Source organism: Lolium rigidum, chromosome 4 (genome assembly GCF_022539505.1).
Source record: "Lolium rigidum isolate FL_2022 chromosome 4, APGP_CSIRO_Lrig_0.1, whole genome shotgun sequence".
NCBI lineage: Eukaryota > Viridiplantae > Streptophyta > Magnoliopsida > Poales > Poaceae > Lolium > Lolium rigidum.
The window spans coordinates 11,683,673-11,701,103 of NC_061511.1; the positions used below are offsets into that span (position 1 = coordinate 11,683,673).

The window sequence follows — 17,431 nt, forward strand, 5'->3', positions numbered from 1 at the left end:
CTTCCGGTCACCACCGACTCCACGAGTGAGCCCTTCCTCGCCGCCGGCCGGCGATCTCCCGAATCAGAAAGCGAGTAAACAGACAATGCACTCCGACCTCGTGGACTTCTCACGAGTTGCACTCCGGCCCGTTCGCGTTTGCCCTTTCTCCCGTTCCGTATTTGCGCCCGCGTTCCTGGCTGGATCTAACACCCGTCTCTTATCTTAGCAGCAGGTGCTCGAGATGGCCGCCGCCGCGGAGAGTGGAACCGGGGAGCCGGCGACCAACGGGGACAAGCCCGAGGAGGAGCCGCAGCAGTTCGACCCCAGCCGGAGTAAGGGTCATCTCCTGTCAAACTGCCTCGTTCGTTCGTCGCTGCACCTAGTTTCTGCGCATTGTCCATGGGTGGACACGGTTCTTGAATGGCGGTACATTGGTCGATGCACACGATTTATTTGAATTGCAGAATAATACAGAAATAAGCCTGAATCGTAATAGTAATTTTCACAAGCCTCGTGCAGGGGGGAGTTCTTGTCGGCTTGGTTGGCTTAGATCAGTTCACGCTTGCAATCGTCGTCTTACTTATTTGGAGATGTATGCGTAGGATGATGATTGATACCTGTTGGCGCAGTTTGAGAATCACTTAGGTTGACCAACGTATTTTTCAAGTACGAATGTATGATTAGTAATTACTGTAAGTTAAATGTGTTGCGCATGAGTTCAGTGGAATCTAGGAAGTACATGTTTGTTTCGAGGGTACATGTGCCGCATGAGGTTCCTAAAATGTTCCATAGCACTGGTAGGACGCATGCCCGCTGGTTCTCTCCATGCAATTTATGCTGTCTTAAGTCTGTATAAATAAATTGCCATGCTTGCTGTATTTCCACACATTGCCTACCCTGCTTCCTGCGATGCCCCCATCGAATTCTCTAGCCACTGTTTGGTACTAACACTAAGTTCAGAAGGTTGTTAAATAATTTTATTGGACTTCATTATAGTACTGTATGGTTCCGTTTAGTACGGCATCTTTAGGATTTTCTTAAACCGAATGCTCTTTCTGTTCTATTAGACATGATTTGGAAATCTAGCGGATCCCTTTCATTTTCTGGATGTTGCTATTGGTGAGTATGGCATAATTCATGAGATCCTTACAGCATTCTGACACATGATTTATCATTGTTTCCAAGTGATTGGCGTCATCAAAAGGAAGGCGTTGATCAAAGAGCTAGCTGCTGCTTACCATGCTGAGTGTGTAGCCTTGGCTGTAGCAGAGCTACTGCAACTCCAGAAAAAGTGGGAGGAGGTCTGTATCTAAGAATTTCAAGTTCTATTAACTTTTCCTCCACTTGCAACCATAACAGTACTCCCATGCCTGTAGCATTGTTCAATGTTCTATTTACATTAGGTCTGTAAGTCTGCAACTGAATGCCATCGATGACCGTGTTTGTGCGTGAAATCTGTAATGCTACACAACTATTGCAAATTTTTAGTTTCAGTCATTGAACTATGAAACAGGTGTAATTCTTTTCCTGGGACAATAGCAGCACAGGCTGGTCTTAAACCTTTTAACTCACATAACTGCCTAATGTGATGGGGGTTGTGTTATTTGGATTAGGTAAATTTTTTGTGAATGGATTCTTTGTTCCAACATTAGGCATTTATCAATAAACGTTTGTACACTTCATTTATTTTGTTTGTGCCAGCACCTTCAATTCTCCCCTGTTCAGTTTCTATTTTTCTGAATGCTTCTCGTCTGCATGTCTTCTCTATAGTATAATTCCTCCACGCATATGTTGTTTTTGTACCTGGTTCCTTCTTGGCACCGCCTTCTTCAAACAAGGCATCTCTAATCTGTGTCTTTTGCCTTTGGTTTTGTTCCTCAGGAGCAACTTGTTGAGGCCAAGATGCCTGAAGAACTAAAGATATCGTCGGCGAAGCCTTCTAAGCGCAGGAAGAGGTAGATTTAGAGGATGAAGGGGGAGAAAATATTGCGAGCAGAATGCCTGCTGCATCATAGTGCTGAATGTTAGCTTAGTCGAGAGTAATGTGTGTGAGCAAACAATACACTCCTGAGTGTGCTACCCGTGAAGTGTGTATATGACGACGGTCTATTTACTTTTTTTTTTTTTTTTGAGGAAACAGCCGTCACTTTATTATATTGCAATGTTTAAAGGGATACAAAACTGATCTGGCGTTTGAACTAGCCGTTTGAACTAGCCAGAGGTGACGACCGTGTGCTAAAGAAGCAGAACTCTGAGCTAAGCTGTGTGCTTCTACGTTTGATTCTCTTCGTTCGTGAACAAAGTTCACCGAATAGAAGTCTTGTCTTCTTGCCTTTATCTCATGTAAGACTGAACTGAACCTGCCCAGGTTCTCTCGGCCAATGCTTTCTGAATAACTTCAAGGCAATCTGGTGCTCTCAGCCACACTCTGCGGTTGCAAGTCAGCTGCAAGAGCGGAAAGCTTCTCGACATCCTCTTGAGGCTTCAAGCGTCAGCATTTGGAGTCGCTCCGCCTCACCTTGCACCTTACAAGCTCGCGACGCTCGCGGGCTCCCGACGCCACCTCTGTCTCCACGGCACACCGCCGCTACAGCTCCCACAATTCTGATTTTTCCGAACGGCGGCATCTACGTTGATTTTACTGAAACCACTAGGTGGCGCTGTCCACTTGTGAGCCACTTCTTCTCTACTAGTTGTGCATTGGCTCAGCTTGCTCTTTGGCCTGGCCATCTCCAGGTCATTGAGAAAGTTCTCCATTGACAATGGACTCTGAAAAATATTTTCATGGAATACCTTCCTTCTTGCGTGCCATATCGCCCATAAAGTGACGAAACACCTGATGAGATCCTCATGCTTAAGAGTTGACATCATCGTGAAATCCACTGTTTGTGTACCAGGTTGGGTTGTCACTCTCCATATGCTCTGTGATCTCCTTTAGTTCAATGCACCAAACACAACGGGACATTGTACATTCTAGTAACGAGTGGCGCCAGGAATCAGCCTCGCCGCATATACCACAGCCATGATCAGGCGCGCTATTTCGCCGATACCGTACATCCCGTCGGGATTAGCTATTGGCTAACCTCCAAATAAATACAGAATCTTGGACGGGATTTTAACCTTCCTCGAAGCGTTCAGTTCTTTTCTCTCCCGAGCCATGATTAGGAACTAGTAGCCTTCAATCCAACCGACTTCTAGAGCGTTTCTTCGTGTAAACAATCATCTTGCAAAGCTGATCGCCCGAGAATAGACCAGTCTTTCCAAAATTCCAAGACCAGAGAGTCCTCATGTCTGCGCCTAGTACTCAATGGAATTGATATGATCACGTCAATGTCCATTGGTAGAAAAAAATGCTGCAGCTTTCTGACTGTTCAACATGCTTGTTGTGCTATCAATAAATCCTGCTACACGCATTGGAGGATCCCTCTTGAGACACACCATCGGCCTCATTGCTGTTTCACGTGGCAGCCATTGGTCATTCCAAGCATGTGTTAATTCCTGTTACCTATCCTGGAATAAGGCCCCGTTTGAGTATATCTTTGCCTTCAAAAATTGCCCGCCATATCTCTGAAGGGTGTGGCCTCAGTTCTGCATCTAGAGAAGTCGCATTGTGAGGTAGTATCACCGCCTTCGCACCCCTCGCACTCAGCGCCTCGGGGTTTTGCGGGATCCTGCCACGCACTGCCGTGCAAGCAGAGCAAGATTAAATAGTTCTATCTCTCCAACCCCACACCTCCAGCATACTTGGGTGTAGTCATCTCTTCCACGACACAACAGGTTTTCCTCTTGCCATCCCTACTTCCCCACCGAATTCTCAGGGAGTAGTGATTTAATTGCCTCGCATAGCCACGTGGCAACTTGAAACATGACATATAATATGTGGGGATCGCTTTGAGCGATTGCCTTGATCGAAATGTTCTTTCCTCAGCAGAAAGTAAAATCTCATCCATCGCTGGATCCTTTTCCAAACACGGTCCTTTAAATATTCAAAGGAACCATTCTTACGGATCAGTTTCGGTGTAGTGCGTCCGGATGATGCACCTGTCTGGACCGTCCAACCTCCTCGGGATGAACACACGTTTGGGTATAGCAGTCCTGTATTCTCTTGTTAATTGATGTATTCAACAGGTTGGGGCCCACTACCGGGGACACGGTCTTGGACCAAACACACGGCACCGACAAAACGGAACAAGATTTCGTTTCGATTCCTGTTCCGTGGAGGCAAATCTTGGACCGGCTTGGACCGACCATGTGACACACAGTCCATGGCCCACCTCATACAGGCATTGGATGCATTTTCCAGCTTTCTATTTTTCAATACAACTAAACTGCCTTCAAAACTGGCCTGAAATGGTTGACAGTAAAAATAAACACATACAGGTTCTCACACGCTGCTTGAAAATCAGATTTTGTTTTGTTCTCTAGCTCTATGAAACATCAAGAGATTTCCTCCCATTTCACAGGACTTGCGTCACGAACACAAAAAACAAAACAACAATCAAATTTGAAAAACATTCGGTCACGCCCATAAAACAACATCAGGCCAGACTGAATTAGTAACTGACAAGCATTAGCAGACAAGTCTATTAGTATTAAACATCATTAACAACTAATCCAACTAATTTTTAGAAACATCCTGAAGTACAAGCTGGAAAGTTCGTTAACAAATGAGGCAGATCTTTCAACGATCATCTGGACATCGAGGGGGAAGGGATGGAGGGCCATCTTGTCTCTGTAATTATATCGCCTTCATGAAAGCAATGCGCCACCTTGTTTTGTGCACGTCGTCCTACGGTGTCCAGGAAAACCACACCTCGTGCACTTCGCCACTTTCCGCGGCTGCTTCGGAGCATCTGCCTGCTGGGGGTATGTCGTCCTCTTATGCCCGCTACACCTGCAAATTGTGCACAAACGTGTGCGCTTACTCAGTCCCCCGGTTCCCTCGTAAGGAGCCGTGTCTCTACTTATGGTTGGCCTCCCAGCACCGCGAATTTTCATTGGGGCTCCCAGCCCTTGTAGCAGATTCGGCTCTTCAGCCAGAATCAACCCATCGTCCAACATCACGCTTTCTGATCCTACTTCATCGGGTTGATCTGTCGGCCTGTCCTCTAGCCCAAGCCCATGCCTCATACTATCGAAGGGTGCCATTATCAATAGGTTGCTTTCAAACAAACTATGAAGCTTCTCGTATGCCTCGGCACTTGCATCACCCAGCCTAACCAGTTCCAGTGCTTTTCTGTACAACAAAGAATGTCTGATTGGGAAAGACCTGCTAGAGGCATGATCGTTCTGGTATACCTCAAGGTGCCCTGGCAACACATCCCTTGCATCCCTGGTCCACCTCTTCAGGATGTGCTGCTTTGGTATTTCCTCCACCCCCACGTAGTCCATAACCTTTGCAAAAAAGAGGAGTTATAGGAAATGGCTGAAAACTATTTGACGTATAGTCCATAATTTTTTCTTCCCACTTTACCTTGATACTATGGCTGCAGACAATTCCCATATGCTCAAAAAGGCCACATTCACACTCAAAGAATTCACCGCCATCGATAACCTTCACCTGAAATTCGACCCGGCTCCATTTCTCTCTCTCTTGTGCACTTTCATGTACTTCACGCCACACGTAACGTAACTTACCTTTCCCCAGCTTCTCCCTCCAATACGGTAAGCCCTAGCCAAGTACAAATTATGCCCAAACTGCTCGAACATGGCTCGAGTGTACACCTTGCTTGCATGCTCCTCTATTGACAAATTAGCATGCTGTATTGCACTGGCCTGTCACGAAAACAACAGCAAACAATTTTTTAGATCACAGTCTCTGTACAGCTTTCCAAAATAAAGTTTTCTATGAAAATATATCTTCGTGCAAAGGGAATTTTGCACTTCTGTAGTACAAAAAAAACAAATCACTTTTATCTCACTACTTTTGTTCGCTTTTCCTGGTAACCTTCGTCCTTCTCGCGGTCATGCTGCAGACGCATGTTGTGCCTCACAAACATGTTCATTGCACATACAGGCGGCACATAGCTTTTCAGCATCTTGTTTGCGCTCTCGCTGCTGTGTGCTAGTCATCTTAGCACAGAAAACCCCTCGGAAATATGGCTTTGCCCACTTGTGCCTGATCTCAAAAATCTGTGTCATGAAGGGGTGTGTCTTCAGACTGTATTTCTCTAGCAGCATTGCCCAAGCCGTTTCAAACTCTTCCTCCTTTAGCATATGGTTCACAATTTTGTGGAACTCTGACCTGAACTCACTCTTCTTGCTGTATAGAGGACCCAAGCATTCTTTTTCCTTCTTTAGCACGTGCCATTTGCATCACCTGTGAACTGTTCCTGGCAGAACTTTGCTTATCGCCACCTCCATGGCTCTGCATTATTTTCGCACACAAAACGATTGTCAAAAAAAAAAGTCGCACATACCACGTCCTGCTATTTTGTCATTAGGAAAATTAGTATTTAAAACAAGCATGAACGTTTGGAACTCATACCTGTCAGGATTGTCTTTGGTGCCACACCACCCATCATCCGAACAAATTCTTCGAACACCCATTCAAAGCTCTATGTCTGCTCATGCCTCTCATCCCTCAGTAACACTCCTCCAGGAATGATGCTCTGGAAATGGTTGTTAACCCCAACAAATAGCCCAAAAGGCATATCATATAGATTTGTCTTGTATGTTGTGTCAAATGTAATTACATCGCCGAAGTATTTGTATTGCGTACGGCTTGATCCGTTTGCCCACATCAGATTCTTAATCCGGCTGTCTGAACCAGCAAGCACTCTGTACGTGAACTCACGATCCTTTGAACCTATCTCTGCAAAAACCTCTATTGTCTTCTTCACATCGTCATCCGCTTGCTCCTTGATCATCTTCTCCAACGTACCAACCCGGTTTGGGCAAGGACTCTGCTCGGTTGCATGTGCACCAACTCGCACCCTGCACGTCATGTTTACAGGTTTGTCAGAAAATTCTACAGTGCGTCAATATTTTTTACTACTTGCACACAATACAAAAAAAATTGGTGCACTCATATTTGTACTGGTATTTTTTTTCACCTACCATCTCACAATACAACGACCTAATTCAGCGTTGCTTAGTTTTGTCATATCTAATCAGCGACAGATGTAAAGCACAGCCAAAAGTGTGACCATCAGCAAAAAATAATAATGAAGGTCTAGCTGGCTGCTGCTAGGGGTTTTTTGATTGTCCTGAAATTGACTATTGAGGCATAACACAGGCAGTTCTGACAGAAATCAGCAAGAATTTGCCTATATTCTCTGACTCACATCATTTTAGCACACAATTATCATACTAGATCCAGTCATTACGTGGCTAAGCAGATGAGGCAAGGAGGGAAAAAACAAGTGACCTTACCTCTTGATCCATCCCGGCGCTTCTGGATTCACCTTCAGAGTAGACTGCTCTAATTCCGATGGGCCAAGAGCCCCAGCAATCTTACTCTTCCCATTCAGGGTGCCCCCTGAATGCATGGACACCGCCGCTCTCGTTTCTTCCCCGACTTCTCCTGCGCTCTCTTCAGGCTGCAGTCCCTGTACAGGTATTTGATTCCCTGGTGCAACGCGCTGTCTGCTTCGTCGTCTCCAGGTGCATCGTGCGCCGCCGCCACCACGCTGTCCGCCCCTTCATCCTCAATGCACACACTGTACCCCGGGTCCATGATGCCAGCAAGCTCCGACGAGTCGCCGAAATACAATCTGCACAGTGACCCAGTTATCCGGGGGTTCAGACAATTTTACAGAATCGCCAGATCCAGAAACCCTAGATGAATCGGAGGAAGAACAGGGGCGAATCGACGTCCTTACCTCGCAACGTGTCCCAAAGGGAATTCCATTTCAACGCCCGCCTGCAGCTCTCGCTGGTGCTTCGCCGACGGCGACGCCTCCTAGGCCGCCCAGATCTCAGTAGGTGCGCCGTCGTCTCCACTTTTTTTCCAGGCCGGATCCTCGCCCGCTGCGCACCCTGGTGCTAATCATATCGGCGACGGTACATAAATCTTGGACCGACAATACAAGATTCATTATATTTTCAGTTCGGCCGGCTCAAGAATTACCCCGTCATGTCACCAACGGAAGCTCACTCGCCCAGCAATAAATGACCTATGTACACGGGAACAGTATGCGCCAGGAACGTGTATTCATCCTTTTCTGCAGACGACCGAGCAGGCCGAATTCCTCACCGCACCAATCGCGAGACAAAAATGGACGGACCAGATAGTATGATCATCTGCTCGTATGAGCCAAATCGCCGCCTCCCCATTTCTTGCTCGTCCCACATCAGAAGGCATACCAAGGTACTTTTCATTAAGAGTCTCGTTTTTCACATTGAGCCTCTCTTTCATAGCATTGCGGACTTCTTCTGGGCATCCCTTGCTAAAGAAAACCGAAGATTTATCCATATTGACACGTTGTCCCGAAGCTTGACAGTAGGCCTCCAAAACCCCTGTAACTTCATTAGCTCCCTCAATACTTGCTTTCACAAACAGCAGGCTATCATCCGCAAAAAGTAAGTGGTTGACTGCCGGAGCAGAATTTGCCACTCTTAGACCTTCGAGATTCGATGATGGAACAACACTTCTTGATTTTAAAAGGCATGAAAGGCCCTCCGCTGCAAGCAAAAACAAATAAGGGGATATTGGGTCACCCTGTTGAATTCCCCGTGATGGCCGAAAAGACTCCAAAGGTGCCCCATTAAAAAGAACCGAGAATGACACCGTCGAGATCATCCTCATCACCAAACTAACCCAGCCTCTATCAAAACCAAGTCGCAACATAATCGCTTCCAAATATGCCCACTCAACTCGGTCGTAAGCCTTCCTCATATCCAGCTTTAGTGCACAATGTCTATGCTTTTTCGCTTTGTTCTTCTTCATAAAATGAAGGCACTCATAAGCTGTAATTATGTTGTCTGTGATCAGCCTCCCCGGTACAAAGGCTGATTGCTCTTGCGATATAATTTCAGGCAATATCCTCTTCAACCTGTTGGCTAGAACTTTCGAAGCAATTTTGTAAATTACGTTGCATAAGCTAATAGGCCGAAACTGCCCCAACTCGGTAGGACTTGCTACCTTTGGTATCAGAACAATAAACGTATTATTTATCTCCTTCGGGCTATCAATCCCACGTAAAATCCGAAGGACCGCTTCCGTTACCTCGCTACCACATATTTCCCAATTACGTTGGAAAAAAATGCGCAGGATATCCGTCAGGCCCAGGGGCCTTCGTCGGGTACATCTGAAAAAGGGCACACTTCACCTCATCCTCACTGAATGGCAATGTGATCTCCTCGTTCATCTGCACAGTTACTCGACGCGGCACCAAGTTAAGTACAGCGTCCATCCCGCTTGTCCCCTCAAATTCGTACAAATGTCCAAAGAATTTTTTTGTCATCTCACCGATCTCCTGAGGGTCCTCCGTAACCTCACCATCTGACCGTGTCAGCATGGTGATCTTGTTTTTCTTTTTTCTCCTACTGGCTCGTTGGTGAAAATAATGAGTATTTTTATCACCTTCGGACAGCCACCGAATTCGAGAGCGCTGCCTCCACATCACCTCTTCCCGATGCTGCAGCTCCACAATTCGTTCTCTGGTTTTAATTTCTTCATAGGATGGTCCTTGCCGTTCAGGATCAAGTCGCATGCGTTCCAACTGAGCTCTCAAGCATCGTAATTGTCTACGCACATTCCCAAAGGTGCCTGCATTCCACCTCTTGAGACCTTCTGTCACTTGTGACAACTTGTTTTTAATTCCTTCAACTGTAACACCCGATCCACCCTGCTGCCATGCATGTTGGAGTAGATTGAACTCATCGTGTGATTCCCACATCAGTTCATACCGGAACAGCCTCACGACGGTCTATTTACTTTCTTTAGCGAAAGCTACTATTAAGAGTTTTACACATTGGGCTCACGAGCCGCGTGTATCACGACTTTTTTGCATTGATCGCAAGAGTTACTGAATCTCTGCAAGACAACGATTGAACTCTTGTGCTCCTTCCATTTGAGAAATGTGTGCTCTTTCCAGTTTCTAAGTTACGTGCTGCTAATCCCCGTTGCATGTATCGGATCTTTTTTCCCATGCTATCATGAAGTAGAGAATCTGTTTTCGAGGGTGACAGGATCCCACCGCTTATTGCATTCACTAGAACGTGGCCGGTGAAACAGCCAAATTTACATGTTAGAGCATCTCCAACCGCGTCCCCTAAATGCCCCTGCAAGAATTTGGGGTGTGCCGGATAAAAAAACGTTCTCAGCCACGTGCTTTAAAGGCTTTTTTTCCGGCGCAACCTGATACGGGCGCCCCGAGCCCGTCCCGGCTACCCAGGGACGCTCTGGGGACGTCGGACACAACGAAAAGCGAGGCGTGGCGAGCCCGATGCGTCAGCGGCACATTGAATTTTAACCTAACCGTCGCCTACCTCGCGACAGAAGTAATTGGCTCGCAGCGACGGTGCAGTTCCCGCAGAGGCGCATCGAAGCGTCTCGTTGTGCCTAGCTCTGCGTGCCGATGTTAATGAGCGTCACCGCTCCGCCACCTCCCTCCAGCCTATAAAAGGGCCGCTCTCTCATCGTTCCTCTCACACACAAACCCTAACGCCTCTCTCCCCAACCCTAGCCGCCACCATCTCATCAAGTGTCGATGCCATGTCTGGTAGAGGCGCATGCCGAGCTCGCGGCCGTGGTCGTGGTCGAGGCCGCGGTAGAGCTGCACGCTCGTCGTCGCCTGCGACGCCGTCGTCTTCATCGTCGGACCTGCAGGAGGTGGAGCGGCAAGTGTTGTTCGAGTTCGTCATCGTCCACAAGGGCGACCCACACGGCGTCCAGAGGCTGCCGGACACCTTCGCCGACTTCGTCGCCGGTGACGGGCGCCCGGGCTCGATGCATCTGCGGGAGGCTGCCTGCAGCTGCTGCCGGTGGATCGCGGACGTGATCTACGACGCGCACGGCAAGATGTACCTCCACATCGGCTGGGAGAAGTTCGCGCGCTACCACCGCCTCGAAGCCGGCTTCGTGCTCATGTTCTCCTACCTTGGCGAGGGGGACATGAGCGTTAAGGTGTTCGACGAGACGCGTTGCCGTCGGCACTAGCACGGCGACAACACCGAGGAGGACGACGACTGAGTGTTGTTTCTTCGCAACGAAAATATGCACGGAGGCTGGTTGTTCTTTCTCGAAAGAACCAAGAGGGGCACCGTCAACAGCTGGATTTTTCGGTTTGGGTGACTGGGTGTGCCTGCGAGTGTTCTTTCTTGGCAGCGAACACACGAAATCTTCGATGCCCGGCCCAATTAGGTTTAGTTATTTTGCAATGTTTTATATTTGTGTTAACCATGGTTCAAACTATGTATTAGTTTGTGGAAAATCATGTTTCAAATTATATCTTCGTGTAAACCACGTTCCTAATTATGTATTAGTTTGTGGAATGTTTCTACTCTTTACTGAAATAAAATGCAAAAAAACAAAAAAATAGTATTTTAATGTTTGGGGGACGCGGCTGGAGAATGACGTTCCCCAAACGTGGCACGAATAGAACACGTCTCGCAAACACTTAATCCGGCGCTGTTTAGAGGACGGTTTGGAGGACGCGACTGGAGATGCTCTTACACCTGGGTTTCAAATGCATCCAGAGGTGGATTAGGAAGGAAAAATGGGGAGAGAAATTACATGTATTTTCATGTTATGGAACCAGAGAAAGCACAAACGACCGAGCTCTCACAAACCGCCGTATCATCAGCAAGATGGTGATGTCAGCAGCACATTTATGGATTGTTCGGTTTGCTGTGGAATGAAATGGATCGAGGAGATTAAATCACATCTAAATCGACATCCCCAAAAGAAAGTGGATTAACCGAGGAAGTACTTACGGGAAATATCTTGAGCAGAGCAGTGCCTAGAGTTAGATCATTCCTAGCCTTCCAGATTTTCCACAAGACAGTCATTAAAATATTTGTCCAAACCCTATCACTTACTATCTCTATTCCAAAATATAAGAAAAAGGCTTGTATTTTAATAGATGGGCAGTCACACAACCAAGGGCATTTGGGAGCCGTATTCCAGTGCGCCGCTGAAGCAGTTTTACCGGGAGGCATCCATCACTCCTAGTAACCCCTGAACCCACAAGGCCACAAATCTAGACCCATTTCTTTAAGTCAAATGGATGAACAACGTCATGAAAGAAAAATTTCCTATTCCTATAGTTTTCCTCCATCATTCCTATGAACTAAACATGCTCTAAACTTATTCTGGTATGAAGTTACATAGTTATCTAACCACCAAGTGACAGTCAGACTACCAAGTGACAGAAAGCTTGGGAGGATAGATTTTTTTTTAGTCTGTTCACTGAAACTTCTAATTTTTTACCTAAGATATATGCTTTTTTCGTATTCAGATATGAAAATTAGCACACTACACATACATACGCGCATCTGCTCAAAATATAAATTTTGGAGCCGGCAAGTTATAGGATTCATGGATGCATGCTGGGCTCTTCTTCAGTTCAGCCCAAGACGATCCGATTGGTTGATATCGCACGGACTCTTCTTGCAAACCATCTGATTCCAATCGAGACCTGTCGCGAAAAAGCCAGCAATGGCGGCCGCCGCCGACGACTCATCCGCCGTAACCATCGAGCCCAGCTCGTTCGACGTGGTGGTCTGCGGCACGGGCCTCCCGGAATCCATCCTCGCCGCCGCCTGCGCCGCCGCCGGCAAGACGGTCCTCCACGTCGACCCCAACCCCTTCTACGGCTCCCACTTCTCCTCCTCCGTCCCGCCCCACGCCCTCCCGTCATTCCTCCTCTCCTCCGCATCTCCCCCCTCCACGCACTCCTCCGACGCCGGCGTTGTCCCTCTCCAAAGCCGGAGCAGTCTGTACTCCGACATAGAGACATTGGGGTCAGTCCCCTCGGAGGGCAGCTTCGCTGTTGATCTGGTGGGCCCCAGACTGCTCTACTGCGCCGGCGTGGCCGTTGACCTCCTTCACCGTTCAGGGGGCAGCCACCACGTGGAGTTCAAGAGCGTCGACCTCCTCTACTGGGATCATGGCGATCTCTTCCCAGTTCCAGCCTCAAGGGAGGACATCTTTAACACCAAACTATCCGAGGACGCCAAAGTTGGCTTAGTCGAAAAAACTCGCCTCTCCGCCTTCGTCAGGCTTGTAAAGTCACACATCGCAGCACAGGAGACGGAAGAAGGCAAAGCTTCCATACCCGAGGAAGACTTGGATCTCCCCTTCCTTGAGTTCCTCAAGAAACAGAAGCTTACGCCCAAGATGATAGGGTAAGATCAGTCTCTGTACTACTCTATTGGCACTCTATTGTCAGTCACTAGCCACTAGCGTGACTAGTAATTAGGAGTGGCCAAAGTTTTAACTTTTAAATAGCAGGCTAAGCTATTTAGCGGCAGCAAGCGAAAAAAGATATAGATATTGTTCCCTTCTAGAGTTTTAAATAGCGGCAACAAGTTTTTTCGGTCATGTTTATTTGTAATATTGTGACAAATAGTTATTATCACTAGTTTAGTCTGTGACTAGCTAATTAATGATGCCTGCATCTCGTTTATTCGTAGGGTTGTGTTGTATGCAATCGCGATGGCGGATTATGACCAAGAAGATGCTGCTGCAGACTCGTGTAAAACATTGCTAACAACCAGAGATGGAATGAAGACCATAGCTCTTCATTTCAAGTCCATTGGGAGGTTAGTTTTCTTTCCTTGCATCCTTCCGTCACCCTCTTTGGAAATATATTAAAGACCATATATTATTGATGTAAATACCTTTTTGAGGTACTTTTGTTTAGCTTATAACTAAATTGTGGAATAAATATAAGTGATTTTTACCTTGTGGAATAAAGACCATGTATTATTGATGTATCAGGTTTGCTAATGCAAAAGGTGCTTTCATCTATCCTATGCATGGCCATGGTGAGCTGCCTCAAGCTTTCTGTCGTTTCGCTGCTGTTAAGGGTGCCCTATATGTAAGATGATATTGATACCTTCAAAGTATATCTATCTGGTTTTGATTTTACATGTATCGTTGGCTTACTCTTTCTCCAATCAATATCATATATCTGAGTATCAACAATCTATCTCCATGTTTTTAAATCTAATGCAATCTGATTGATTGCAACCTATCGTTTGATAATGTATTATGTTATATACCAATTGCTTGAAACCCCTTTACAAAAATGACTTGTCCTTTTGTGTAAAAAAGCTACCTTTCTTCCAAGAATGCAATAAATATTGGATCAAATATCCTATAAACTATTATCGTTATGATCATTTTGATATTTACCTCAGGCAATATTTCTTTTATGTCAATGATCAGGTGTTGCGGATGCCTGTCACTGCCCTTCTTATGGATAAGGTATGATAAAATTTATGCTATATATTGTGCATGTTCTTGCATTTTGTCTGTGCCTTGTATAGTTGCTTCCAGTAGATCCTTTAGTGTGTCTTACTTATATTATCTGTTTAATCACTTCCTGCACAAACAAGTGTTAACAAATCACAAGAGATTAGAAATCTTACTTGGTTCATCAGAGATAAAATGGGCAGAATTAAGAAAACTCGTTTCTACACCATTAAATTTAAGAAGATACAAATGTTTACCAAGATGAGGCGTTTTTTTACATATAAAGGGTCTAGGACCATTCAACTGCTCGTCTTCCGGTCATGAGCTCAATGCTGTAAGACGAGAAATCTTGTTAAGCTTTTGTTCCACAAAAGAGTGGGGAAGAGCTTGTTTGAAGTAGAGCAGGGAGAGCTTCCTTGCTTACGATATGCACTAATATGAATGCTTTAGATTAATCACCATAATCAGCAGAAGAGGGATTGTTGTGTTTTCTTTATTTATATTCTACACGTGAAAAGATGTTGCTTGTTTATTCACTCTTCTATAATTTTTTTGACCATTTCTTTGTTTAGTGAAATCCAATAATCAACATATTCTCGATCAGGAAAAACAACGTTATATCGGCACAAGGTTGGCAACTGGTCAAGATATTCTGTGCCAGCAGTTGATACTCGATCCGTCATACAAAACTCCTTCCTTGGATTTGCCATCGGGCTCTTCAGACCCAAACTCACCAAGAAAAGTTGCTCGCGGAATATGCATAACTAAAAAGTCTGTGAAACAGAATTCGTCGAATGTTCTGGTTGTTTTCCCCCCAAAATGTTAGAATAAGTGTTCCCCTCCTTGTTTTTTTGTCCTTGAACTAGCCATAGCTCATTCTTTTTCTTCTCTTTGATGCCACATGTTTCCTCTAATTCAGCACTACAAGAGCAGCAGGTTGCAACTCTTCGGGTGCTTCAGTTGAGCAGCAATGTAGCAATATGCCCTGCTGGAATGTAAGTTAGCTCCTATCGATATATATCATTAATGTATGCAACTTCCCTCACTAGCCAATCTCACTCGTAGGTTCATTGCACATCTGTCTATTCCATGTGTTGATGCCCACATAGGAAAACTCTGCATAAACAAAGCAATAGAGGTTCTTTTCGGTTCCCAAAATTCAGATGGTTCAGAAGGCCATTCAGAGAAAACCAGAGAAGACAACGATGATGCAAAGCAAGGTCTAATATGGAAGTGTGTTTATGTTCAGGAGATCACACAGGTCCATTTCTTTGATATCATTATGGATTGTATTCACAGTTGAATATTGGTAAACAACAATTATTATACTGATGTGCACATTTATACTATGTAATCACAACACATATATGCTTTCATGTCTTCCACCACCAGGCAAAACCCGGTCCTATATTATCCTGCCCAATGCCTGATGAATATCTTGACTACAGAAATATACTGGAATCAACAGAAAAGGTATGCAGTATGTGATGTTACATTCTTTATTATCAATTATGTATTTGCATCTGCACAAGAAAGTAGGTAACTAGCATGGTTGCACTTAGCCTGCTGAGTTTTGAGTCCTTACCTAACTTTAAATGACCTTCGTCTCTTTTCCTTTTGGAAGTAGGTTATAGTTCTATCTAATCTACAAAATTTTAGAACCATTCCAATACTATTCTGCATCGAGGAAAACAGTAACTTGTATATCTTGTGATGGTGTGTATTTGGTTTCCTCTTATAAGAGACAATGTTGGTGTAGCTTTAGGGGCCAACTCTTCATTTATTAGACAGTAGTTATGTCGTGCATAATATATTGAGAAATTAAGAATCATGTCATATGTATAAAATCATCTTGCCTGGCCTGCACATAAGTTAAGTTTGTTTTTTAAAAGTTTATTTAAAACCACAATTTATTTCAATGTTTTACTTGCAGTTATTTACGGAAATCTATCCCAACGGAGAATTCCTGCCTAGAAATTCAGCTCCTCAACATGAAGATGACGATTCTGATTCCGCAGAGTGAAACCATTTGTTATTCTTGAAGGAATCAACTTAGATTTCAGGTGTAGAAACTACAACTAACTAAGCACAGTGGAAAGCTATGCAAGCAGAATTCTTTGGTTGCGGAGGGTTTGGATGCATTCATGTCAATGAGCAAAAGGAGGATTGGTAAACCATATTGTACATGAGTCCCTCACTAGTAGCTAAGGGAGATAAAAACTTGCTTAGTTTGCAACCTGTTCAACACTGATGCGTCTCCATGTAAATAAATTTGTAATATGTCTTGTCATCAACCAAAACGACGTGCCATCCACATGCCAGGGAGATGTCATTTAGGGAATGTAGCTGGGTGCTGCTAGAGGAGATGTTTATGGCAGCCCCCAGTTCCCCTGATAGATTAGCTAGAAAATGGATTTGGCCTAAAGTCTCAGGATATGCCCGACCAAATATTTTACCGACCTAATAGTAAAATCCAGCAAATAAAGCAAAAACGGCTCCCATAGAAAGTACATAATTGCGGAGGAAAAAAGGTCTTCTTGTCCTTTGCGAAGTTAAGAGGAAGAGCCGAAGCCTTCTTCACTACTAGTCAATCCAGGGTCATTGGATACCTTTTTCTTAGCCTTTATCCCAAGTCTGGTTTAATGATCAAGCAGCGGGGTACCGATTATCCTCTTTTTGCCGGAGGAAGCGAGGAAACGGAGCTAAAAGGAAACTTCATCCAATTCCTCAGTCCTCGCCACAACGAGTTTGCCATTATATGGAGCATGATGTTGCCCTCGGGATGCTTGTGGGAGCCTAAGCAGACTGGAGGAAGAAGTGGCGACTGTGAGGTGCTCGAGGAGTGCAAATGGATGTTAGGAAGATGGTGGCAGCATAGGTGTTGGGTGTACAAGAATTCATGTCACGGTAACTTGTCCTTGGCACATCGGTGAGCTCCTTAATGTGTCAGCAATTGGTCCGGAAAACCCCATAGAAGAGATCAGCCACGATGGTCAAATATGTCATGTCAAAGTCCTAATCAGTATTTACTTGGCTCAAAATCACATCAAATATATACCACATAGTTCAAAATCGCCCAAAGGG

General features: G+C 45.3%; 2 protein-coding genes and 1 pseudogene across 4 annotated transcripts; 2 read left to right on the forward strand and 1 right to left on the reverse strand.

Moving 5' to 3' along the window:
• Positions 1-37: 37 nt before the first annotated feature.
• On the forward strand, positions 38-2,103 carry LOC124648961. Of its 3 annotated transcripts, none has more exons than XM_047188644.1 (4): positions 38-79; positions 209-314; positions 1,168-1,283; positions 1,864-2,103. In XM_047188644.1, the coding sequence occupies exons 2-4, from the start codon at positions 224-226 to the stop codon at positions 1,939-1,941; spliced, it is 285 nt and encodes a 94-aa protein (XP_047044600.1). In that variant the 5' UTR covers positions 38-79; positions 209-223; the 3' UTR covers positions 1,942-2,103. The 3 variants fall into 3 exon arrangements, with proteins under 3 accessions (XP_047044600.1, XP_047044601.1, XP_047044599.1); XM_047188645.1 differs by having other exon boundaries at positions 39-79; positions 212-314; XM_047188643.1 differs by having other exon boundaries at positions 43-136; positions 212-314.
• A 2,202-nt stretch (positions 2,104-4,305) lies between these two features.
• LOC124646686 lies at positions 4,306-9,443 on the reverse strand (annotated as a pseudogene).
• Positions 9,444-12,586: 3,143 nt separating this feature from the next.
• On the forward strand, positions 12,587-16,611 carry LOC124646687 (rab escort protein 1-like). The gene is made up of 9 exons (XM_047186769.1): positions 12,587-13,275; positions 13,564-13,692; positions 13,871-13,970; positions 14,321-14,359; positions 14,952-15,168; positions 15,267-15,342; positions 15,413-15,608; positions 15,740-15,820; positions 16,281-16,611. Exons 1-9 carry the CDS (start codon positions 12,587-12,589, stop codon positions 16,368-16,370), a joined length of 1,617 nt encoding a protein of 538 aa, XP_047042725.1. The 3' UTR covers positions 16,371-16,611.
• The last annotated feature ends 820 nt before the right edge of the window (positions 16,612-17,431 follow it).

Excerpts from the sequence above, each read along its gene's own strand:
- LOC124648961 (XM_047188643.1), top strand. The coding sequence starts at position 86 with ATGCACTCCGACCTCGTGGACTTCTCACGAGTTGCACTCCGGCCCGTT. Across the intron at positions 137-211 it reads TTGCACTCCGGCCCGTTCGC|CAGGTGCTCGAGATGGCCGC; the intron begins GTTTGCCCTTTC and ends TTATCTTAGCAG. Across the intron at positions 315-1,167 it reads GCAGTTCGACCCCAGCCGGA|TGATTGGCGTCATCAAAAGG; the intron begins GTAAGGGTCATC and ends ATTGTTTCCAAG.
- LOC124646687 (XM_047186769.1), top strand. The coding sequence starts at position 12,587 with ATGGCGGCCGCCGCCGACGACTCATCCGCCGTAACCATCGAGCCCAGC. Across the intron at positions 13,693-13,870 it reads CATTTCAAGTCCATTGGGAG|GTTTGCTAATGCAAAAGGTG; the intron begins GTTAGTTTTCTT and ends TTGATGTATCAG. Across the intron at positions 14,360-14,951 it reads CTGCCCTTCTTATGGATAAG|GAAAAACAACGTTATATCGG; the intron begins GTATGATAAAAT and ends ATTCTCGATCAG.